The following is a 25,736-nucleotide window of genomic DNA, read 5'->3' on the forward strand; positions in this document are numbered from 1 at the left end:
CTTCAGTCCTAAAGGGTTTTTTATACCAGGTCTCTTTAAATCATCAGCGTCTGAAGAGCTTGAAAAAACTGTTAAATTACTCCCATTACACTGACAGGTAGTTAAATTAGTCTGTTAAGACTTTGGAATGAAACCTGCAATATAGGACCCCTTGGGAATGGGTGGAGAAACACCTGATCTAAAGGAAGAGCTTTAATGGACTTGCAGTACTGTAGACTGACACTGTTAAGTCTTTCCTTTGACTCTTTCCATTGTCAGCTAGAGAGGTGTGCTGCATTTATTCCAGATAGTGGTTAAATAGACATCCTGCGCCTCAAACTAAAGGGTATATCAAGGTGTCCTGGTAAGTCAATGCTTGGTAAATGAATGCAGCGGTATTGATCCTGATGGGGCCAGTCCACCGCCGCAGTAAATTGATTTAGCAATCCCCTGAAATAGTGTGAGGGTGGGGATTTTGTGATGCACATCTTATCTGCTGGAAACTCTGTAATCACTGTTTGTGAACTCTCAGTATTAAATTAAAAGCCCTTAAATCAGAAAAAAAGAAGATAGATTTGGATTTTACAGCAGCCCTATCCATGAACTCTTGCACAGATATTATTTCAATTTCAGTCTCCCACACGATATCTAGCCTCAGCTTCTTAGGAATCGCAGTAGTACATTACTCACACCCCTTATCTGCATTTACTTGTCAGACTTGGATATTTGAATCTGTTCAGATCAAGAGACGCACATCGTATATTTTATATATTTCTTTTCAAACTTTATGTAGGTTTCAAAAAGGTACAGATGCATACATCTCATCATTCCTCTCTTAACTTTTGGAAAAAAAAACCTCAGTGGATAACATTCTCATTCCAGAACCCTCGACTGGAGTACAGGGACTTCTTTCACAGTGTTCTACAGAACCTTGGTGGGTGCGATGCTCAGCGGTGATTTTGCATCAGAAAATTACTATGGAAAGAGATAAGGTGGAGATGGAAGAAAGCCCTCCACCAGCCGACAGGAGAAAATTAGGTAAGTCTGAAATGAAAGCTGGTGCTCACGAGTTCTCCGTATCTGTGTGAATAGTGTGTTGGGATCTCAGTCAGCTTAGTATAAAACCACATTCAATTAAAGGCACCCAAATTATTCACCCTCAAGAGGTTCACTCAGCCAATGTTTGTGGATTTTCTCCATGTGGCATTTCAGAGGATCAAAAAGTGCTTTATTTATAGGAGGGGATACACAGAAGTGCCACCCAACCTTGCTTGGGTGTCACAGGAGGGTGAAAAGTTCAGTTCAAGCCTTATTATCCCCTCAAGGAAAATTGCTTTACAACATTGACCCACACAATATGACAAAGATGGGAAAATATACTGTTGTACTTCCATACACCAGTGTTATAGGAGGTAAGAGAGTTAATTTACAGTGTTTGAGAATGTGATTGCAGAGGGGATGAATGATTTCCTGAGTCTATTACTGTTACAACTGGGAACATGGCGTCTCCCAGTTGGGAGGAGTGTAAATTCACAGTGAAGGGGGTGCGAACGCACACTCCATAATGCCCTTGGCCTTCTTTAGAACCCTCTGTACAGTATGTGGAGGGAAGTTAGAATTACAGTACTTGATTTGCCTCAATGCTTTTCCTGCTTAATCTCAATTTTCCAGCCTATTACAATTCATGGTACTGCTTTGCAAACCAACTTATGAGACAGAATGTTAAAACACTTTCAATAAATAATTTATTATTAAAGCGTTAAAACTGCTCTTCCTTAAAATAGCTGAATATCCAGAAGTCTCTGCCTTTTTTGTATATGTCACAGCATTTGTCCCATTCTACATTTTTGTCTGTGGCCAGGAATTAATAGGGAAATTTAAGATTGAGCAGGCCCACGTGGAACTGTTAGAAACTGTTGTGCAGAAACGGCCAGTTCTACACAATAAAATGGTTCTTTACAAGCCAGCTCCTCTTCTGGGGGATGCTATGTCATGTTACCTACAGCAGAAAAAGCAATACTCCGCTGTAGTTAATTCCATTTCAAGTCACAGAACTGCAGGACTGCAGGTTCCTGTGTAAAGTATGCTGATGAAGCAGAAAATAAATACTGTTTTAATATTTGACCTGTCACATGTACAGCATGTGCTGTCCGCACATTTACTCAAAAGAAGTTAATGACTCAAAATATGCAAACCAACTATATGGAAATCTAGTGTGGAAGGACTCTTATGTTTTCCTGAGAGTTACTACAGTATATAATTATATTCTAAGTCTGTAACACTTTAATGGAAGTTCACTAGTACACAAGCTGAAGCATAGCTATTTGTTTCCTGCCTTCTTGGGTTTTACCCCTTGCTGAGCAATACTTTTCTTTGTTTGTTATTTGTTTTGTTTTCTGCAGTGGCTAATCTTGTTATGCACTCTACAAAATCTGTTTGAAACACAAGACAATTTTATTTTAAAACAGGGACAACCCCATCTTGTGGTTAACTTGACAAAAAAAAGTCCTGTCAACACTTCTACAGTTCCAACATCATGTGGCTCTAAGACAGATGAGTCCTCTATGAAAATGTTGTAAAGGAAAATCAATTCTCCTAAATTATCTAATTTAGGGTTCAGTTGAAATGAAAATCAGAATAAGACTCTATGGCCTTCAAAACCTGATCTGAAAACTAGTTAATTTGATAGCTATCAGACATTTATGTGGCCAGATTAGCATTAATCCTTTGCAAGGCTGAAGTTGTCTCTTAATTACCATGAAACAGCACTGAAATAAGTCTTACATGAAATAAAATCTTCAATATTGTAATTCTGTCAGTCACCAATATAAATTTGCAGTCACCTTCTATATCTTTAATATCTAACTGAAGGTGTTCTACAGATATGAGCACTCTGACAATGATCAGCTGTTCACATCATATTATCAGTAGAACCTTTGTTAAAATAAAAACGATTGAATAACTCTATTTACACATTAATTTATTTGAGGTTAGATGAAACCTGCAGATACTGTGTTGGGCTAGCTGGTCACCTTCATGACACCTCATTGATCTGCAGGTCTGACAGAAAATAATGACCTCTCTCTCTCAGAATAGCTAAAATCATACGAGGCCATTAGAGACCACTTACAGTATTGCCAGCTGATGCTTAAGAGGCAGCAGTGGTCTTAGAACAGTTACAACAAGAAGTTATTTGTGACAGTATTCGGAATGTAAAAGAACTAATTGATTTTTACTTTGCAGCAAGTTCCTCTTTGCTTGCTGACTGATTCTGCATCAATCACATTTGACAAGGACAAGAGAAAGTAATTTGGCAGCCAATGGAGAATTAAACAGTGTTGGAAGATGGGTTTAAAAACGTGATACTCTTTTATTTGCAACTTATTAAGTGCAAGATGGGGTAAAAATCCTTATTAAATCCTTTAGAAATTGTACGGAGCACATTTTCATGTTCACTGTGTAATTGCAATAGCTGCACATTCTCATCAGCTGTCAGCCACTGAAATCATGTTCCATGCTTTGTACACAGGCACTGTACAGAATTGGGATACCCTTCAAAATGTGAGTCCTGGCAACATTTCTTTTTAATTTTAACATTTTTTGTATACACGTATTCTACAAACATTGTTTATTTTGTAGTTAATAAAGTCAAATTAATTATAATAATATGCGAGTTTACTATTATAGTCGGTGTCAAGTGATGTGGTATGATGTTGTCATGTTAAAAATGAAGAATCCGCCATTGAACGTTTTGGAAATGCCGTGTGTTTAAGTTGTATATACATTTATAACACATCATGTCATCTTTTATTGTAGCTTTACGGTAAAACAATTGGCAAAAGAGAACAGTATATGTACATTAACCCAGTTAATTAACTTGCAACTTTCAATTAACCCTAAACATCTCCTTTGTGACATTTATTAGATTAAATTAAAAAAAATCCAGAGTTTTGACTAGGGAGAAGGAATTGAGGGGGGATGCCGTTTCGGTGTGAAGTATAGAGTACTAGGATCTGCTAGGAAGTGCAGCGCCGAATGACAATTTAATATTTATTTCATTTAAAAAGGCTTTCGCCCCCGTTAGTCTTTATCTGGGGTAGAAGACAGAAGAAATCCATTACTGCTGGCCTTTTTCCAAATGGCGTCACACTGTCTCCCCCCAGACAGTATGTTTTCCAACAGTCGGGCATCACGTAGGATCACTGAGCATCGGAGCATCCAAGGTGTAACTTGGCAGGATGCTTTTCTCTTCCATGCTGTACTTTTCTCCCTGTTGTCGTGCAGAATTATTTTTTTCCGAAACGTGTCAGCCAGCTTTATGGGTCGCCGAGTTTTTCCCGAAAAGGGCTGGGTGGTGTGGGCGTTCGCCAAGAGCGCGTTCCTGGAGACGTCCTGCGATCCCGTCACGTCCCCCCAGCTACCGCTCGGGCAGGCAAGAGACATGACAACTCCCGACACGCACAAGTGAACTTTTGGAATAAGCTAAAACTTTAAAAATCATTCAATAGTTTCTAATGTTAGCTAACTTTAAACAACATTTTTTTTTACTAACCACAACTCTTGAGTGAAAGATATTGTAACGCAACGGGGGCTCAGGCGGGCGCCCTTGCCGCATCTGGTCGGCCCCATCCCGACTGGAGGCTCGAACCCGGGACTTCCGCGTCTCTCTGCAGCGACCTAGCCCCGTGAGCTAAAGAGAGATCTCTCCACAGCCCAGTAGCTGTGGTCCTGCTATCACAGGGAAGGGCGGTGACGTCACCCGCTCTGGTACGCCGGCTCTTACACACAGTGCTTGTCGGCCGTAAGCGTTACACTCTCCCCCGCTTAAATCGCCGTCCCCGGAGAAGGGCTATCCCGCCCCACTCTGACACCAATGTAACGCAACGGGGGCTCAGGCGGGCGCCCTTGCCGCATCTGGTCGGCCCCATCCCGACTGGAGGCTCGAACCCGGGACTTCCGCGTCTCTCTGCAGCGACCTAGCCCCGTGAGCTAAAGAGAGATCTCTCTACAGCCCAGTCGCTGTGGTCCTGCTATCACAGGGAAGGGCGGTGACGTCACCTGCTCTGGTACGCCGGCTCTTACACACAGTGCTTGTCGGCCGTAAGCGTTACAATATTCTTTCATTTTCAACTGATGTTACTACAGTATACTGTATAAACAGTACTGTACCGTGAAAATGCACAACGGAATTTGGCACAGCGGCTCTTTATGGCATTACTATAACATTTTCAGATCTCCAGGTTTATATACAGTATGTGAGTTTATTTAAGTGAGCGATAAGCAAACCTATGTGGTAATTTGCAAACGTAAAGCAGTTGTATAAGTGGTTTAACTATGAAGTAAATCTATACATTCAGCAGACATTTCCAATCACAAATGAACTACAGTATCACTGCTGGAACAACACTCCTCTTAAAACCAATAAATTCGTGATGCTTTTTTTCAACAGACAAAATCATATCAAAATATCAAAAGAATGACCATTCTGGGGTTTGAAGACAAGGATGAAACAACTGGACAAGAGATCAGAGATGTGAAACCAGAATAAGAAATGAAAGAGACCACTATTTTCAAATATCACGTTTTACAGAGAATGCAGCTTCTGGCTGTCAAAGAACAAAAATAAAATTCTACAATGAAGGCACACTCAGTATAGTCTTTGGTTTAAAGGATTCCATGAATCCTATGATATTCATTACTCCATACTGTATACTAGAGTCTGTTAGTAAGGTACAATAGGACCATCTTTCCACAAATGTCCTTGAAGATATTTCTTCTGACTGAATTAGTTCTTTCATTTTCACAAGCATCCATATAGCATCAAGTTTATATTTGAGCAGAAGAGTGGTTGTAAAAAATCTAGATAAGGATGACTGTAAAATTTAGAAGAGGAAAAATAAAAAACCTACAGTAGGTGCCTAGTAGGAATATTGGTATATTACAATTACAGTAATGAACATAGTACAGTGGTCAAAAAAAGATTTTGCAAGTCATGTTTTCGGTTAAGTCAGCAAATACATTATATATTTGCAAACAGTACTTGTTAAATGTACACTCTGAACCTATAATATACTTACTTAACTCACAGACTGCAGTCTTAAGCTGGAATGAAATTCGAAAGATTTTGAGTCCCTCTAGGAATCCCCAAACCTGCTTTGGAACTAGTGTAAAACGGGTGAATTTGCTAAGACAACGAAAAAAAAGACAGACTTTCTCAATGACGAAGAGATCAATGTGTTTCACGCGTAGGCTGAGGAACTGAATCTAGTCTAGAACAAAGTAGGCTTTTGGAAGAGATGATTGAACTCTTCAATAACTCCTTCAGGGTATTTTAAAGCCCCAGCTTTCCAGTTTCAGCAGAGAACAGGCCTGGGGAGACACTGTACATGCAAAGCAAAGCAGATTCGGCCCTGAAAATCACAGCACTTTTAAACACAAAGTTTTCAGTGTACAGTTTGTGCACTGCAGATTTATTCTCATATTTAAATCACAAGTTAAAAGAAGTTAGCAGCCTCTGTGCATTCGGTTTTTCTTCAGGGTGGGGGGCTCCTGTCTGGGGTCCGCCCTGTATGATTTTCATTACTACCACACGTGTGTTACTGCAAGGCGTTCTAGTAGAATTCTACAATGAGTTAAAGTGTGTGGCCTACAGTACCATTTAAATGGAATATTCCTGGTCTGTCAGCTTTTAAATCACATCCCATATTCCTCTGCCTTGTCTCTTTTATAAAACCTGGCATGTTTAAAAAATCTTATTTGAAGATGCCACTGTTGGTTGATGAAAATACCAAAAGGAAAATCATAAATAAGGAAAACTAAATTAATTTAATGTCGGAGGACGCAGTGCAATTTATGCCAACCATCTCATGTATTCATATCTGACATTCTTTATGTCAACTGGCAACATTGCTTTCCCTGTCTCTTCTTTCCTGTCTTTAAAAATATGCCGACGTATCCCAGCAAATCTCTTTCCTTTTGGTAAGAGTTGCTGAAAATGTTGCATTCCTGTGTGTTATTTCCACATGGCCAGGAGTTTTGCTGGTGTGATGATTTGTCATACTATGACAGGCTTATGTAATACTAATCTTCATTATGTTTAATGTCATTCAGTCTGTACCGATCAAAAATATACCTGACTTGGACACTGTAGTAAATGAAGGATTAATTTCAGACTCAAATACAGAATAAGTGACAAAATTCACTTCATTGACATTTGGGTTGTTTGTAAAATTCTGGGTTTTTGGGAGTGAGATATATTGTCTAAGCAATAGTGTCAGGACACAATGTAAAAATATTTTTGAATAGCATAAATGTATCTGTGACACTCTGACCAAAACTATGATGTATTAGGAAACTGGATTAATCAGGTGAGGTTAGGAAAGAGATGAGAAATACTGTCACACAAAGCAGAAGATAAGAGACCCATGTGTCATGATATCTTTTTTATATAAAAAAGCTGTGGTACTTATACCCCAGAATGTAAAATGTATATCTAGTTATAACCATTTAATATTTCAGAAAACACTCCTTGATTGTGATTATCTGAAACCAATTTATTGATTTCTGTTCTGCCCACCTGAGTTCTTATATCAGGATAGAACATAGTCAAGGTTGAAATGTTTCAGGTTTCCAAACAAACTGGTAGTAAACAATTAGATTTATAGTACAAGAACTCTATGAAATGTTAGTACAACAAATGAAATTTGTATGCTGATTCGGTATTGACTGCTCCAAACTTTGCTCTTTCAAATCTCTTAGGCAAACCTGCCATCTTAAATAAGGTAAGGCTTCGATAAGGTTAAATAGAAAACTGTTAGTAATCGTAAACTGATTGATTTACCTAAAGTCAAAAAGGACTTTCAGTCTCATAAAGATATTTGAAATCTGGATGTGCTTGACATGACACAACATGTTCAGAATATCCTGTGTGAACAATTTATTGTTTTACTTCAGTAATTTAACTTGGTAATAAATGACCTTCAATAGCATAATTTGGGTAGAATAATAATAACTATTTTTGTGTGCTATGGCAAAGAATTCAGAAACTCTCTCTTCGCAGGTCTCTTTTATTCTAGCCCAGCTTTCTTCTTGTCTGGTTTTCTTATGCACGCGATGGAGGCCACTACTAAAGTACTCTTCACTAATGAAACTAAGCTTGCTTTAAATAGGCTTCTATGATAGAAAGACCTATTGTGCTAATACATCAATCCTTGCTTCAGCTGTCACTTTTTATTAATGAAGCCATCCACTGTAGTCTGCTTTTTATTAGAGTACTTGCTAGTCTGTCTGGCTTTCAGTCAACAGGATAAGACAGAAGCTGGAATAAATAGCGAAGAAAAACAATAACATTGACAGATTCTCTCCGGAAGACGCATGGTTATAGATCATTTTCCATGATAGACATAGACATGCGGTTTAAAAAATATCAATGAACTCTCTTCCTTTTATTATTAGGTCAGTGAGTTATAAATGCATCTAATTGATCTCTTCATACTTTTTATCCAAGGCGTATGACCCACAGCTTTCACGTTCTTGGCTCCACTTCATAAATCTGGAGAGAACGTTTCCTTGCGGGAGGGAGGCTCTATCAATATTCCTTTACAAGCCTTCCGGGACACCTGGGACAGCCAGAGGCTCACTCTGGGAGCTCGTCCAACACAGCAAGGCCCCTGCCTCTGCAAGGGGAAGGTGGAACTGAGAATACATCAACAAGACATCCTGTCTTGGAGCACAGTACTGCAAGGGATTATTGCTTAATCACAGTTACTTTTTCAATTATATTAAATATATCAAAATATCATTTTCCTGGTGGGTTGGAGTTTAAATTCAGAAATTTAAGATGCAGGTACTTAGGATTGTTCTTGCACCTCTTTATATAAACTTAACCTCATAAGATCTCAGAATATTATGGACATACAGTACTGTATTTTGTTAGAAAGTGACATGCTCTTTTTGTGTAGGAGTGTCTACTTCCACACAGAACCTATACTGACGGCTCCTTTCTCACACATGGAATCTCACTCCCTCTGAGTGCTTCAGAGAACACTTGTCCAGTTTTCCCAATTAGCAGGCGGCCATCTTTGCTCATCACTGCTGGGGAAAACTGTCAAGTCTGGGATGGAGGCCTTTTAAGTAATGCCCGTAACATTGGTCTCCTGATTTAGCCAAGTGGTGCTGGGAGAATTAGTGTCAACCAAGGAATTTTACTTCACAATTACTTACTTTTGCTTCACAATTAATGTGTGGCATTGTGACGTTAAAAACAAAATTGGCATTAGAGTACAAGTCCCAACACAGACAAGCCGGAGAGTCTCACAATCACGGTATTACATAGTTCAGATATGGGAATGTGTAAAATGTCAAATCTGCAAAAAACGGAAGTACCATTTGTCCCAGTTTTCAGAACTTTTATGTTTTTTGTTTGTATTAGTTGACGTTGTTTTGCTTCAGTTTAAATGTGCACCTTTAGTACGAAAGAGCAGTAAGAGAAAACATTTAGGGAACAGAGAAATTGAAGTACATTTTTCCCCTAAGAGGGCTGCAGCTGATACAACTGATAATGACCCACTTTGCTGCATCCCATTTTATCAGTGACTAATATGTATTCAGTAGGCTTGATCCTAATAAAGACAAGTATATTTGGTGTAGCCCGACTGGCCGAGGGAATTTTGGCACCCTCGCTGTGAGGGGGAGGCTGCCCAGATCCCCTTCTGTATTGTGAATATTGAGGCAGGGAGTTTCTCCAAGGGTGTAGATGGGGTGGTGGGAGGGGCACAGGAGAGATGGGTAACAGAACGTCCTGGACGCGAGACATATGCAGGCAAGAGAAACTGCAAGTTATAATCTAATCTTCCTCCTGAACATTCTGTTATAACTTATAATAATATAATAATAATACAGTCATAACAATTCCTTACACTTCTATGTGGCTTTTCTCGACAATCCACTCAAAGCACTTTACAGGTAATAGGGACTCCCCTCAACCACCACTAACGTGCAGCCCCACCTGAATGAGGCAATGGCAGCCATAGTGCACCAGTACGCTCACCACACAGCTATCAGCAGGGAGGAAAACCAGAAAACTGGAGTGATGAAGCCAATTGAGAGATGGTGATTATTAGGAGGCCATGATTGGTAAAGGCCATTGGGAAATTTGGGCAGGATGTTAGGGTTACACCCCTACTCTTTTTGAGGAAACACCCTGGGATTTTTAAATGACCACAGAGAGTCAGGACCTCAGTTTTACATCTCTTCCAAAGGACAGCACCTTTTTACAGTACAGTGTCCCCATCACCATACTGGGGTATTAGGACCCACACAGACCACAGGGTGAGCACCCCCTGCTGGCCCCATTACCACCTCTTCCAGCGGCAACCTGCTGGTTTCCCATCCAGGTATTGACAAGTCCCACACCGGCTGATCTTCAGTGGGTTGCCAGTTGTGAGCTGCAGGGTGAAAGCTGACATGTTATGATTCCGTTAACCTTAATCCATCACCTACCCCCCCCCAGAAGGAAGTCAAGGTCAATGTCCTCCTGGATCGATGGACTCTTTGCATGAATAATTAGAAAGAGAGGACCTGGATTGGTTTTCTCAACCTTCCAGAAATATTTAAATAAATAGAAATGATGAAAAGAATAAATTATTTACAATTTTCACCGTTGTATTTCAATATTGCCAGTTCTAAAGAGCCTTCTTAGAATTTTCAAAGTTACAAAGGCGTTTTTGGCACTTTTTAGCTTTTTTTTTGCACCTTTGTGGTATTTATGTACTTTTACAGTACTTCTGGGAAACCGGTTTAATCAAATAAAACACTACTCCTGCGTGCTATAGAGAGGAGGGTTTAGGTCTGTGAATGGTCAGAAATCGCTGAGTGACAGCCGTTTCAACCCGTTAGATTCGTTTTTCTGTAGCTGGTAGATTTAACTTATAGGGGAGCCTCAATTAAGGGCCATCTTAATTGAATTGTGTATTGTTTTTATAAACTTGCGAATATCTGGAGTGAACTGAAAGCATTTTTTTAAGGTAAGGGTAAACGTTCTTTATGTGTTTTAGCGAATTTTTGCTTTCGCGCTTGCATTTTGCTGGAGAACCGATCAATTATATACTTTGGTGCCTCTCTAAACTGAAACGCGAGATGCATATCCTATGGGAAAAAAAGGTTCATTTGCTGTATGCTGATGTATCTAGTTAAGAAACAGTTCTGAAAAGCTTAGGTTGTCTTGTGTTTTGAGATATATAGTCCATGGTGTTGTGTTTTGATTTTGCTGGTAAAAAAAAACCTGTATTATTCACCGGTTGTGCAGTTTCTTACCGAAGTGCTGTTTTCAGCATTGTTTATTTCAGCATTTGTTTATTACAAAATAGTTTCACTGCAGTAAAAACAAACTTAATGGTTTAGAGGATTTGGGAGATCACTTGCATTTACGATATTTTGAGAACCAGTTAAAAATTGTTGCTTATGGTAATGAAAAGTGCTCATTTAAAGCAAGTACGTTTAGGTGGACATGCCTACCCAGGCGTCTATACTAGATGTCCCCCGCCCGGTATCTAATATGTAGAAGCTAGTAACCTTTAGACCAGTGTCAAGGATAAATATCCCAAACTGCACTAATGTGGTGCATCATTACTAATGTATAACCTGTCAATTTATGGGAACTCTGAAGATATCAGGGGCTAATATCGACTGTATAATTTATGTGGCAAGCATATAATTTAATACCTCCCACCGGAGGGGTAAACTAGACCTAAGAACTTAAAAGCTGTGGCATTTTTATATAAATCTTTTACATCATGTCCACTACCTCAAGAATTCATTGAACAAAGTGTAGTATTGCGCACTAATAGCTATTAATTCAAATTCAAGAAAAAGAAGAAAAAAAGAAAGTCAAGAAAATGTAACAGATTGTTGCAGCTAGTTTTAATTTTAATTAATTTTTTTTAAAAAAATTAGAATGTTTTCGACTTAGCTGGTGAATTGTCATCCATATTGTCAGAGTTGACACTTCTAAGAAAATGGCAGGAAATGACCCTCACAGAAATTAAACAGATCACCTCCTTCGGATGGTTTCTTTAAGGTAAGAGGAAAACGTTGAATTCATAAGGTATGGTCAGTGAATGAAACAGACAAATCCATTATTACGACATTTGTAATGGACACCATAAATATATACAGTATGTAATTCTTCTTATATGTACAGTATAACTGTTTTTTTTTGTCTTGACTTTGTTTTCAACTTGCTTACTTTCCTAAATATTAACAGAGTCTTTTTTTAAAAATTGGGCCAATAACTGACATGATCGCTACATTGATCTTTAGTAAAGATTGGCAATTGCAAAGAAACCACAGACTTGTGTAGCACTGACTTATTGAAGAGATCCTCCAAGACTACTGTCAGTTTCAGTGGAGGTATCTTGGATCATCCTCATATTATCTTTTAGGCTCATCTTGCTAGAGACTGGAAAACTGCAAAAACAATAATGAAATAAGATTTGTCCCCACAGTCAAACGTGTGTAGATTGGCTATCTATAGGAAGAATAACTGTGTTTTATTGGTATCATTCTTTTTCCAATATTGCTTGGTGCCTGTGAGATTTATAGTACATGTTAATTGAGTTAGTTTCACTGAGACTTTTACTTTACAATATGTGTCGCTGTAAAGTTAAAAACAAAATTTCCGTTAATTGGAGTGCAGGCCCCAGTCTCTTGTAAGAACGTTATTACATAGCATAGATATTAATGGGAATGTGTAAAATGTCAAATCTGCAAAGAGTGTTTTTTAATTGTGTTTGTTGATGTTGTTGTGCTTTAGATTAAATGTGCACCTGGAATACTCCTTCAGTACAAAAGTCCAGTAAGAGAAAACATCAGGGAATAGAGAAATTGAATTACAGACCCAACTTGGAACACATTTCTTAGACTTGTCTTTTTTGAAAATCTCAATCATATTGTCTACAAAGGCAAATGCTTTGACTTACAATTTAGGTTCTTATGTGTATTAAGGCATAAAAAGACACTTTACTCCACTGAACTCCAAAAGTCTCTTTAATTTACATATGGTACAAGTCATTATCATTTTGGTACAGGAACTCCATCTTTTTTTAAGTTTGTCCTGATTTGAGATTTTCGCCCCCTGAATCCACATCATTTTGTTTCTTAACGCACTTCCATAGCTACTTTCCTGTGGGTATTTAAACACATTTCAGAGTTTTATGCAACATGTTTAAAAAGGCATTTTTCTACAGAAATAATCTCAGTTGTACATGTTCAAACATAATTGTACAGCAAGTGTTCTTACAGCTCTTCTGTGGGAGGTATTAGCAGATGTAAGATTTGAATAGACTTGGCTACTGAATTATAAGGTTCCTTAAATAATGGCTTTAGATCGCTCCTTGGTTGGCCCCTGTTCTTCTTTGAAGAAGGCTCCACAGCCGAAACGTTGTGTTTTCTTTCTTCTCTTTTCAGCATGGAATAAACCTATTACTTGTTCCTTAAAATTAGAAATGCATCACAAACAGCTTCACCACATGAATGTTCCTGCCAAGTACAAAATTATTTTTCATACAAAAGACATATTTTTATTGCAGTCAATAAATAAAAATCTCTTAGCGTCATTTATAAAATAAGGCATTATATAGGATCAGCCCATTTACCCAATTACTAGTACAGGTAGTTCCTAAAATTGGTTGTGGGGCATTGTACTACATAGAATATAAGAAATCAAACACTCTTTTCCTTGTGAACAAACTGGCCACTCAGTAATACATGCAAATGTGTAGGGCAACTTGCTTGAGAATCACAAGAGGGACAATTGGGACATGTGTCTGAAAACAATAACTTTAAAGCTGTATTATCAATATAATTCACACAATAGAGTAATAAATACTTTTCATTCTTTTCATCGCACAGACATGCACATTTAGTATTATGGGAGTGTAACAGGGTTTGTTAGGTATAGTACAGTAGGTTAAAAATAAATACTCTCCCTTTGAGAAAACATGCTTTCACATACACATCAGGTACTGTACTGTGCCCTGATTTTCCACAGTGCACCGGCTAGGTCCGGTAACTGATAAGAAATGACACCCAACATGCTTCCGACAGCTGGATAATGAATGCTCACCATATAAAGAGTGGGGAAATGCACAAGCGCAAAGAGAGTAAAGCCTAAGCTACAAAAAAAGCTATCAAAATGCAAAGCATGTTAATAGAAACTAATAGAAAACAATGCAGTCTTTCAGATGGTGTTTTTACAACACAAGTGTAGAACAGATCACTGTGTCCCAGCAATTCCTGCCAACAAAAATGACAATGAACACTGACAACGAGTCACTCAGTGTCTCTCCCAGAACATTACCACCCTATGAGGTGAGATGTTAAATAGTACAATGTCATTTTCTAGGTCATTTCTAAATGATATCATGTGTGTACATCTTAGAATTAATTTTGGAAGAGTTCTGCAATATGTTCCAGAAAAAAAAAAACTTTGCTTAAGAACCTGCACATACTCCATTACATTATCTCAGGATTTTGTCATTAGGGGCACATATTAAAATAAAAAGCTAAAGACGTTTAGCTCTTTTAAAACTACACTTTTAAAATAAATACAGTATTTGTTAGGTTCCTGATTTTGTTTTAAAATTTCAGCCAAATGGTTTTTAATTACTGTATATAAATACTTTCCACTAGGATTTGTTTGAATCTGATTTAACACATTTATCGTCATTGTAAACGGGAACATGTTCTCAATTTAATAATCTGGTTAAAAAAGTATAAATTTCGTTGTAGACATCACATGTTAAAAAGTCAGAATTGTGGCAACATCATAACAGGAAACACCTGATTTGGGGCATTTCTTCACTGTCATTTTGTTCACGTTTTGTGCTTGGAAATGGTGATCTGAATAAGTTATAATAAGAGGCAGTAATGGAATCTGAAGAAGAGAACTGCAAGTACAGGAACTACTCAGAGACTTCTGTCTGGCTCTCTAAGCTACACATCTGCTCTGTCAAACCAGGACAATATTATTATTTGGCAGTGAATGCAACACAGAAATGTTATTTTTAAACCTAGAACTGGAAAAATCCAATCTTTCTACATTTTCTTAAAAATATCTGCAACTCAAACTAGATTCAGCTTGCACAGGCTTTTCGTAAACTTGTAACATTCTTGTAAAAACGATTACTGACCGTCCAGCAGCTGTTTATGATCAGAATTCTGTTAGCCTTGCAAGGAGGTGAAAACATCTGCTGCTGCCTGAGGGACTGACTTTGGAAATGCGAATACAATGAGTTAGGGACCCCTGAGATATCAACATCTTGACTTTTAAAACTTGTCAAGACGCCATAAGGACTCTCCATGCTGACTTAGAAAGAGGCTGTCGTCTTTGCTAGGCGTACGTGGTGTGAAATACTGTGCTTGTAGTTGGTGTTCTCTTGCGTCTTGGAGTCAGCCATACTTTGTGTGAGCATCCTGTCCATAATAGCACACCTGCAGCAGAATGGCTATGTCAATACAGATCTGCACGGTACCACACAACCAGAACTGGGCAGGGCTCTCATTGACAACAAAATACGTCGTCTTAAAGACGTCTCCAGCTGTCCACAGCAACACCATCTTTATACTGAAAAAGAAAATGGGGGAAAAAAAGGGAATTACTGAATTATTCAAATTAAGAGCTAATCTTAGAAAAAAAGTTCTGTCTGAAACGCTACACTTTGTTTGATTTTGTCATTTTAGGTCTTGTAATGCTATCTGAGGTAGACATAACGAGGGGGGGGGACTTCTTGTTAGTTGGGCCTGTTGCTAAGCAACCACAGCTGTAGAAATTAAGTGATCTAACGAGCAGCAGCTGTGGGCATTTAGCAACAGGCCCTTCTCTAACAAGACATTCCTCAGACAGCATTATGGTATATATTATTGGTATAGATACCAAAAAGAGTAACAATGTGATAAACATAGTAAGTGGCTTTCTTATTTTCATAATTTATGGTTTTATTGTTGCACACTTGTGTTTTGTGCATGTTTGTCAGATAATGGTCAGATATTCATTTCTATTGAGAATGGCAGGCATGATGTGATGGTACCGTAATTTGTAATAAAAGGATAAAACAGAGCAGACACAAGCACGCGTAATGCAGCTGGTAGATACTGTATACTTGCAAGTCTAACTTTCATGCAGAGAGAAAAGGTTGTTTTTTTAAAGCCTTCTTTTATAGCCAGTGTAACACCTTCATAGACATTATGCACAATATACAACATTCATACTAGTTTACGATTATGTGATTATTTAGGTCTTTATGAGTACTTATGTAATTATAAGTATTGCTAATAAAATATACATAAAACCTATTGTACTGTATGTATGTCTCCGCAGTATCTTCTATAACAAAGGTTATGAAGAATTATGAATGTTATTGCAACATATGTAACTTCCATGAAGCCTTACCACATTCAAGTAAAGCATTATCAGAAAATATGCAGTACATACATACAGTTTTCATTCATTTGTTATGAAGCAGCATGTCTGGGAATCGTTTGCACCCATTTTAAGGTGTGTTTCTGAAGTTACTATTCTAGGTGGTTGAATTTCTCTGTAAGCAGAACTCTTTAACCTTTCCATTGCGGCTTTTACTCAAGAAAATAAACGGCAATAGTCTGACAAGTGTCATAATCATTGATTCTTCTGCATGGTAATCATGAGATCCCTTAGAAAGACACCAGAGGGTATGTCTTCTTAGAAAAAATTAAGGTAATTCTGATAGTTTCCTTGAAAACAAGATTACCTAACTAGTCTCTTGACCCCCCCCCCAGAGCAAAACTGCATCTTCACAGAATAGGTTTATGAAACACATTAACTACTAAAGGCATCTCTACAATGGGAGAAAGCCTGAGGGTTATAAAAGGCACATGATATAGTTGTCCTCAATATTTCTGGGCAGTGAAAGAGTCTCTAGTGGCAGGATCTCATAATGAAGTTGAATGTGTCAGTCGTTACCAGCTGCACAAAATCCAAATGCCAGCAATGAATCACTAAGACCTGACAAGTCTCTTTACGGCTCACGTCGGTTCCACAGAAATGATTAAGTAGCCACTGGTGAGGGCCACTTTATTTCCTCACGGTACGCTTCGTGTTTGCATTAAATTGAAACACACGAGCAAGCACCAGCAAATGTGAAGTTCTGGAGGAAATACGATGTGACTACAACACTGGGTCATAAAGTTACTGTTTCAGAAATGCAGACAAACCTTCCTAACAAGGGAGAACACAGATCACTGCAATGACATACCGGCAAATCATATTTTATATATCAATGACAAACACTTCATAATTTGATAACTTCATAATTCATCTACGTTGAACAGAACAGGGGTCTTTTAATGTTATTTTTGTTGGGAAAAACTAATTTAATTTTCTTCATCTGTCACTCAGTAGTGAATAATATCCTTACTACAACAGAAAGTATTGTTGAATGCATAACGTGTACATACAGTATAAATACTATACCTGTATATCGCTATAGACAGAAATAAGTTATATAACAGTACTGGTTTCCTCTCTTAATGGAAACAAACAGTAAAGAAAGATGACAATTCATGTCAATACAGTCAATAATATGATAAAAGGAACGTATTTTCTTTGCATGGAAAAAACTGTTCAAAACTTTTGCTAAGTGGTAATAATTCACTGTGTAGGCAGTTGAGATTAGTTGTTCTTGGCTTCTTGTGTAAATTGCCTGAAGTTGTGCTTGTAAATCAATTTCTATGGTACCACGCTCCCATAAAATCAAAGAAAAATTAACATGTTGATTAGAATGGTCTTCCTATTTGGAATGGAGCAGCAGTACCTTTTAATTCTGACAGGACATGGAGGTAAACCCATTTGTCAGTTGCTTTAATAGTTTGTGAAGACCGAGATGCCTGCAGTGTTTCAATTTCATAGAGTCCCTGTGGACACCAGGTATACAATAAGCCATCTCATTCTCTGTTATTGTGTTCAGCACAGTATGTACCTGTACCTCAAAATACACACATCTATAGCCACTGAGCATACCTCAGCGACATATATAATTATGTAAATAGAGCCATTTAAAATCAGCCAGCTCCTTTGTTTCCCTTAAAGCCAAGAGTTCTTGCTCTTCCTTTAGATAATTAAAAACAAAAATAAAACTTAAACCTTAAACTTCATTGCATAACGTCTTATTCATTCCTGGGTTCTCTCCAGAAACATCCTAGTTGCTGTCGTGTCTGCATCATTCACTTTACCCAACAATAAACTAGATCAAAAATAGCACAAAAAACTTGAAGACGATTGTTTTGGCATTGGCCAATTTGAAATAGAAGTGTGATTCTAACTAAATGTTACAAATAAGAAAACTCTTGTGTTCTTTTAAATAATTCTGTTAATGCTGGAGACCAATTAAATAGTCAGAACATTAAGCCTGGACCATCATTAATGTAATGCTGGCTCTTTTCATGGACCACAATGTGCACAAGAATGGTGCTACTTAATGTGTTGCACAAGCCAAAGATGTATGCCGATAAGTCATAAATAGGTAGCAATGTTTTTTTTTACATTACGAAGGCTGTTCCATTTTATTTCTAATGAACAGGCACTTTAAGTTTTGTCCTTGTGCCCAGGGATAAGTACAAGTACCTTGTCATTACCATTTTATACAAAGCTGTTTTTAATGCCTTTCATTTTGGCTGAAATTTTGCTCCGCGTTCTCCTCTCAGTAGAATCTGTGGATGTCACTTAGCTCAATTGAAAACCTGAACTATGAAACTCTCCATTTCCAAATTTGGCTTTGAAGAAGTGCCAGGAGAAGGGTAAATGAAAGTACCTTATCTAAAGTGAGCAAAAGCAATCTGCTGCACCCCTCCACCTCAGTGAGCCTCCAGAACATGGGGAAAAGACAATATAGTTGACACTAAATGAAAAATCTGATTGATTGAAAATTTGTTCAAAGATATGAAGCCCAGTGTATCTGTCCCACACAGCTGTTAAAGTGGGCTACAGGGACAGTTCTTTATTGATCTGATGTCTCCCTGTGGGGGTTACTTAAGGGAGAAATATTCTCAAGGAACTTGCTAATCAGATGTCTTTTGATTGAAAGCTGTCATTAATGCCTTTAAGACATTCAGTGTGGCACGGGCCACAATTCTGAAAGACGGATTGGTGAGATTTAAGAAACCTGGGCTCTAGCTACTTGTATCCATGTGCACAGCCATTCCCCCAGTACACATGTTGTGTGCAAACATGGAAAGTAACAGCCACAGGTCAAAAAGCCTATTTCTAACACTATAGTTAGGTAAGATAAACTAGAAATTGGCATTGGGCATAGCATGAGCACTGGGGCTTCGCTGTTTCTGGGTCCTGGGTTAGGCTGCGGACAAGGGCTCCATCTTTGTGGAGATGTCCATGTGGGTTTTTTTCTGCTTTCCTTCCGCTTTCCGAAGACACGCTGGCTAAGCTAATTGTTGTATTGAAATGTGCCCGCAGTTATGCTTCTGGGATAGGTACTCTGTTACTGTGACCCCAACAAGAAATAAGTGGCTTTTTGATTGATGGAAGACGTGAAAGATAGTTTGTGTCTCTCTATATATCTGAGTGATCAGATCTGTTCAAAAATGCTTAGCACCTCATCAAAAAGACCATTTGTTCAATACCGTGAGGTAATAAATGTGAAAAACAGTGAGCAATTAATGGGTAGCCTGCTGAAAATGAGAATTTAACACATAAAAGTTAATGAACCCAAGGTATGCCACTGTAGGTATGTAGCAGATATAAAACACAATCTCAGAGACGCTCATGCAGGCTACAGACATATGACTGCATGGCTGGGTTTAATGTGCTTTTAAACTTCATCAAGTAATCCAATGCACAACCTGAAGCTTCAAGAGGAGCTTTTGAGGATGCAAGATCTGTTCATGTTCCACTTCAATACACCAAATTTTGATAAAGAAGCTGAAATTTATAGATCTGTTGCCAGTTTGGAAAATGAGGTCTTTCAACATGAGCCAAGACTAAGAAAAGACCCAGTAATATTAAATGTCAGCAAGCACCTAAATTTCCAGAAACCTGATGAACACACTTCCCCCGAGTCTCCTACTGTACATTGAGGACTTAATGAGTGGGGAAAAAAGATCGGTAACTATGGTTCTTTGTTAACTGTTCTTTTGCGAATAGGTTTGACAGACTCCTAAAAGTTAAGAGGAGAATAAATATTTTGAATTGTATTTTCGGTTGTTTTTTTTATTTTGCCTGAAAAGATCCTTCTGCTTCTTAAGTAGTGCCATGATACGCTCTTCATTTAAAGTAGTAAAGTCCCGTCATAGATCTGTGTTAATTCAAGAGACTCTTAAAAGGTAGTAGTGTAGAGTAGTGGTTAGAATCCTGCAGTTGGGGTCAAATCCCAGGTAGGGTACAACTATTTTCCCCTTGAGCACTACATTTCACTCATACCGATGGGTCCTAGATAAATGGGCACAAAACCAAGTAGTCTTTGATAAAAGTGTCATTATTAATGATTTTCTAATTATCTTAAGAATTTGGGGTCCGTTAAAGGAAAGACCAGTACATGCAACAGTGTTGTCTCACCGAGAAGGAATGTGCTACACAATCTCAATAAAAGATGCTGTCTTTCAACTTCAGTTAAAGTATAAGAAATGAAAACTATGGACAAGCATGTATTTGACAGTTGAGGACTCCAGTTACAGTACAAGGAAAATACAGGTCACCTTCCCACCATTCAGACAAGGTTAAATGAAAGTATTATATTATAAGCCTTAAAAAAGTTGAACACGGGAAAGTGCAATGTATGCACTTAATGAAAAGAAAAGCTTTATGTGTGGGAGTGGAGAATCTGTCTAATAATGATTCAAAAATTAAATGAAAGACCCTGATTATGAATCACAGCCCAGCACATTTACTGGATGGAAAATGGAAAAAAAAACTTTCCAATACAAATATGAGCATTCTTTTGACTAATGAGACTGCAAAAAAACAGATATTAAATATTTTCAACAACAAAAGCTGTTTGTTTTTGGCATGAATTCCTGCTACCCAGATGATTTCTTTAATTGTTACTTCAATTACTGGGCAAAGTATAATAAAAAGAGAAATAGTTTTTTTAATTTGTGAAAAAAATGAAATTATCCCTGATATCCTCTCCTATCTGCTGTTCCCAGAAATGCAGTTATATTTCTAGAAATACTAATGGTGTATTAAGGTGAGCAATCAGTTAGCACTCTGGTTCAATCACATCTCTCATGTTGATCAGTAAATAAAAAAAGAGATTGGAGCAGTTTGTCCTGAAATGCTTTTAACCTTCTGATGGAGATCAACTATTCGCACAACAACAACTTAACTCTAGAGCACACTAACATCATTCTTGTCAAGTTGCCAACAGACTGTCCAGCACTGTACAAAAGCAAAACAAAGACTTGGAGTATTTGATAAAACATGACCAAAAATGGTATCTTCCAAGGTTGTGCTGTTTAGGTTTAGAAGGGTATTTATAAGTTCCACAAAACCACAGGATTTTAAAGCCTTCTATGTGTCACAACGGCATTCAGGGCACCATCCCATCCACCAGTAATTCCAATTTGGAGTTTAAACCTGCTCTTAGCCATTGCATTGCAGAGAAACAGGGATTACAACCTTTGTATAAAGGGTAATTCTGTTTGATCTCTTTTACCATTAGAAATAAATCCTTTCGGTTGATCTGTCAAGGGTTTTTAACATGACTAGTGGTTATACTGCATTTAACCATACTGTCTAGGCATCTACCAAGTACAAGACTAGAAAGCAATTGCAAATAAAGATGCAGTGCTTGAAACTTTACTACCCTAAGAACTTACACCAACAGATGTAAAACCTGTGCAAAGATTGGAATATTCTGAGTCTGAATAACCTGTATATTAAAAACAAATCTGTAACAGTTTATTTCTTGGCAGTGAAAAACGTATTACAAGTGCATATCAAAGTTAGGTGTTAACATTAAAATACCCAGCATTGTAAGGGCTTTAAATGTAGATGTGCATCCATTATGCTGACAATAAATCTTTCAGGATTTGTGTTCTTCCAATAAATACTAAGAAGCAAATTAAATGGTACATCAACTACTCAGTAACCCACCCACAATAGGCATGTCCATTCTAGAGCCTGTTATAGAAGGATCTAAGGAAAATCTCTCAACATTCTTGCATGAGTTGACTGTACTTAGAACTACCAGTTCCCAGTTCATTTTCTTGCTTGAGTTTCTGTTCAGTATGGCTTGGACAAATGGTCAATCTTGCAAACAAACAAGTACCAAGGTTTTCTAGCAACATAGTCTACTATTTCTGCTCCTTTTATTTTCATCCAGTTGATTGCTTTCCATGAATTCCAAGTCGGTTAAATGCTGATAAGAACACTTGACAGTAATTGGGATTTTAGTATCTGTCTATGAGCTTTGTAAGTAAGAATGAGATTATAAGCTTATTTTGAAATGAAAGTGGAAATCTGATAAGTGGAAGGCATACCAAGAAGATGAATTGTTCAGAACAATGAAGATTAAAAAAAAGCAAAAAGCATCACTATACCACAATTCCCTTGGTGCTTAAACAACGTGAACAAACTCTAAAGCAAAATATACACCTTCATAACAGACTCTCCTCCGAAGGAGTAATGAATTCCCCTGATTAATCAATCCAAGCTCAAGCAATAAAGCCCATCTCCCCTGTTACTGATGACAGCTACTAGCAACAGCCTCTGCAGACTAAATGGGGACGTTTCTCATACACTGGGGGAATCAAAGCAGCGAGTTACTGCTGGCCTAATAGAGAGATTACAATTCTGTCAGCAGATGAAACCAGCAGGCAAGCCTGCACATTACTTAAAAACAGCACTGCAATTTCCCGCAGGCGACAAAGTAGCAGAACTAACATGGGGAATATCTGTGCCTGGTCTGGAGATGTAGATCTCTCATGTTTGAAGGACATGGGTATGGGATGGATTGGACTCATTCCTGAACTTCAGAGGCATTGATAAATGCTGATTATTCATAAAGTATGAAGCACATGTAATCAGTGTGCTTGAAATTGGGATTGTGCATGTTCTTCCAACAGCTTCCACTGTTATACAATAAACCACCTTGTAGGTAAAAAAAGAAAATCTTCTTTGCTTGAAAAATATCAGCTATGCTGTGGTTGCAGTTTTTATGTACGATAATTTGAAATAATGTACTGAAGTTTTTCATACTGCCATATTCTTTTCTGTGTGAACAGAAAGCATCTTTGATTTCTTGTCCATGTTTTATCACAGGGGAAACTTATCTTGACCTTACAAGGTTTCAAAAAGTTTTCAGTTCTCCTGACTGAGAAGATGATAATGGAGACTTGGGTTTCCTTCCAACCAATGAGAACAATTACTTAATACAGCTATATGCAGGAATCTCTTGTTTCAAAGCTATTAAATGTGAAACTATATACAGCTCTTATTGGAAAAGTAAAAAAAAAAACACTTTTCTCTTTCCTTAACTGATTTTAATGGCAGCCCTGTAAACCTATTCTAACGAAAGATACTACTACTAAGATACTAAAGATACTAAAGTACTACTAATATTATTTAAATTAATTGCATGAAAAATGTGTGAATCCAACAATCTCAAGAGCTTCAGTTCTGAGACGCTTTGTAAAATGAAATCACAATGTCACAATGTATGTGGCACAACAAATAGCTCCAGTTAATTCCCTGTACTGTGCACATTTCAAATAGGTAGATATTTAAGGCATTTATTCAACAGAATCTTTTATTATATATTATTATAGAATGGATCAACGTGGGCAATGCATCAGAACTCAATTACCTTGTGGATTTCCTGCGGTTTTATAAAATAAACTAGCTTGAAATCCTGCCAGGACTCTGTTTTCTCACCCCTGGCAATGCCAAGAACATTGGTAATGAGTGCTACACCCTGACTCCAAAGAATCAAATCAATGCCGTTCTTATTAAGGAACCTGTTGCACCTTTCATTAGTGATTAAATTGGTGTGGAACCCACAGAATGTAAATTATACACTCCCTGCCTACTGTACCTCATTATTCTTTTGCATTCATGTTTTTATGTCCCCTTTTACTAACTACAGTGTAAGGAAAGATTTTGTGATTGGACAGGAAGAAAAATATTACAGGCGCCCTTGACCATTGGTCTTGGATTATGCAAAGCAAAGAGAGCATTACCCATATTCACAGAGTGGCGCCACTCCAGTCACAACAGTGTAAAATGATAAGGAACTTACTGTAAGTGCAGTGCTTGAAGACAAATCCGAGAAGTTTAATGTCTTTAATTCAAAATGTGCAATTCAGAGCATATATTCCCTTTCATGTCTCTGTACCACTTAACAGTAACATGCATGAATGCCATATTATACAAATATTGCTATATTATAAGAGATAATACAGGATTTCATCAACTACAGTTTAGAATTTCCACTGATTTATACAATATTAAACTAGGGAGCAGATACACATATGCAAATTAGAAACAGTCCTCGATTTATTTAGCTAAATTAAAAGTAGGTAGTCTGACACTGCCTTGTGTCCAGTGGTTGTGAGACAGCTTTCTGATAATTGATGGATGACTAAGTCTATGAAACCACTGGTAGATTCCTTGGCAGACAATTTAAATCAACAGTTTTACAAGAAAAGGTCTGACATTTATTAAATCTGATGTTGCGCTTGGGATGTCTAACTCGGAAGATGTTTTCCTTATTGAAATAGTTTTGTTTTTTTCAATGACACATTACCTGTAGTATCAAAAGATATATACCATTTTATAGTCTGGTGTAAATTATTTTTCTTTTAATTTCACACGGTATATGGCAAATAATGCAGAAAGGAGGTTGAGGGTAAGTAGAAAGATTTTAGCAAAATAGCTGAACCTAACTGTAACCAATATTGACAACTGCTCACAAGGGTGGTGATCAGAAAGAAAGTATCCATTCCAGTTGTACCAATTTGGCTTCAACCAGCAGGGGTTGCTGTGCTTTAAATGGGGGCTCTCCCAAGAGCACAGGCTAGTGCCTGTTTCCAGGCCTAGGAAGAATTCCTAGATGCTAGATGCTAAAAGCTGTACAGTACACAGGTGGAGGCAAGAGACTAGAGTCTAGATCAAAACAGAAGGTTGAGAAAAATACATTAAAGGAATAACCCGAAAGCACACACAGATCCTGTGGGCCGATTGTTTGCCATTCTACATTATAAATCACACCACAACATCCTATATTAAAGAGAAAACATCAGAGGGCAGGCATTCTCTTGCACACATAACCAAACCATATGCACATAATCCATAGAGATAAAAGCATACTCTTTCCATTGATCGAATGTTGTAATATTGGAAAGAATGCATTTTTTGAGGTCAGTTGATTAAGAATGCTAAAGAACGCTTTGAAAAAAGTGAATTGATCCCAGTAAACTTTGAAATAAAGATGCATGTAAGAGCTCAGAATGGAATTAGCGCTCTAGTTAGATAACGGCTAGCTGTCTAGTCTTAGCCTCTAATGTATTCATCTGCACGTACAGATACGTTTGAAGATAAGTCTTTTAAGGATTAGCAGCAATATCATGCCGAGTGTCATAATACCACGGCTAGGTTAGTTAACAAAACCAGTTTAGAAATTCTAGACATTTCTGGAATTGGCTAGAAATCCTCCTCTTTAGACAGTTTCTTAACCAGCGCAAATTCATTAAACAAAGCAAAAAAATTCAACAAA

At 37.7% G+C, this 25,736-nt stretch overlaps 1 protein-coding gene and 1 long non-coding RNA gene across 6 annotated transcripts in view; one reads left to right on the top strand and one right to left on the bottom strand.

Moving 5' to 3' along the window:
* Positions 1 to 10,911: 10,911 nt before the first annotated feature.
* Positions 10,912 to 25,736, top strand: part of LOC107080002 (uncharacterized) — a 34,241-nt gene continuing 19,416 nt past the window's right edge. The window contains exons 1-2 of one of the 3 annotated variants that reach the window (XR_001480889.2): positions 10,912 to 11,003; positions 11,932 to 12,055. This is a non-coding gene — a long non-coding RNA (uncharacterized lncRNA). The remainder of the gene's footprint in view (positions 11,004 to 11,931; positions 12,056 to 25,736) is intronic. The other 2 variants (XR_011182862.1, XR_011182863.1) reach the window with 2 other exon arrangements.
* LOC102693725 (solute carrier family 66 member 2) overlaps positions 13,006 to 25,736 on the bottom strand; it is a 49,134-nt gene continuing 36,403 nt past the window's right edge. For all 3 annotated transcript variants that reach the window (XM_015368152.2, XM_015368153.2, XM_015368151.2), the window contains one exon: positions 13,006 to 15,601. In XM_015368152.2, coding sequence (XP_015223638.2) covers positions 15,427 to 15,601 — 175 coding nt within the window. In that variant the 3' untranslated portion in view covers positions 13,006 to 15,426. The remainder of the gene's footprint in view (positions 15,602 to 25,736) is intronic.

The sequence above is a fragment of the Lepisosteus oculatus genome, chromosome 20, assembly GCF_040954835.1.
Source record: "Lepisosteus oculatus isolate fLepOcu1 chromosome 20, fLepOcu1.hap2, whole genome shotgun sequence".
Taxonomy (NCBI): domain Eukaryota; kingdom Metazoa; phylum Chordata; class Actinopteri; order Semionotiformes; family Lepisosteidae; genus Lepisosteus; species Lepisosteus oculatus.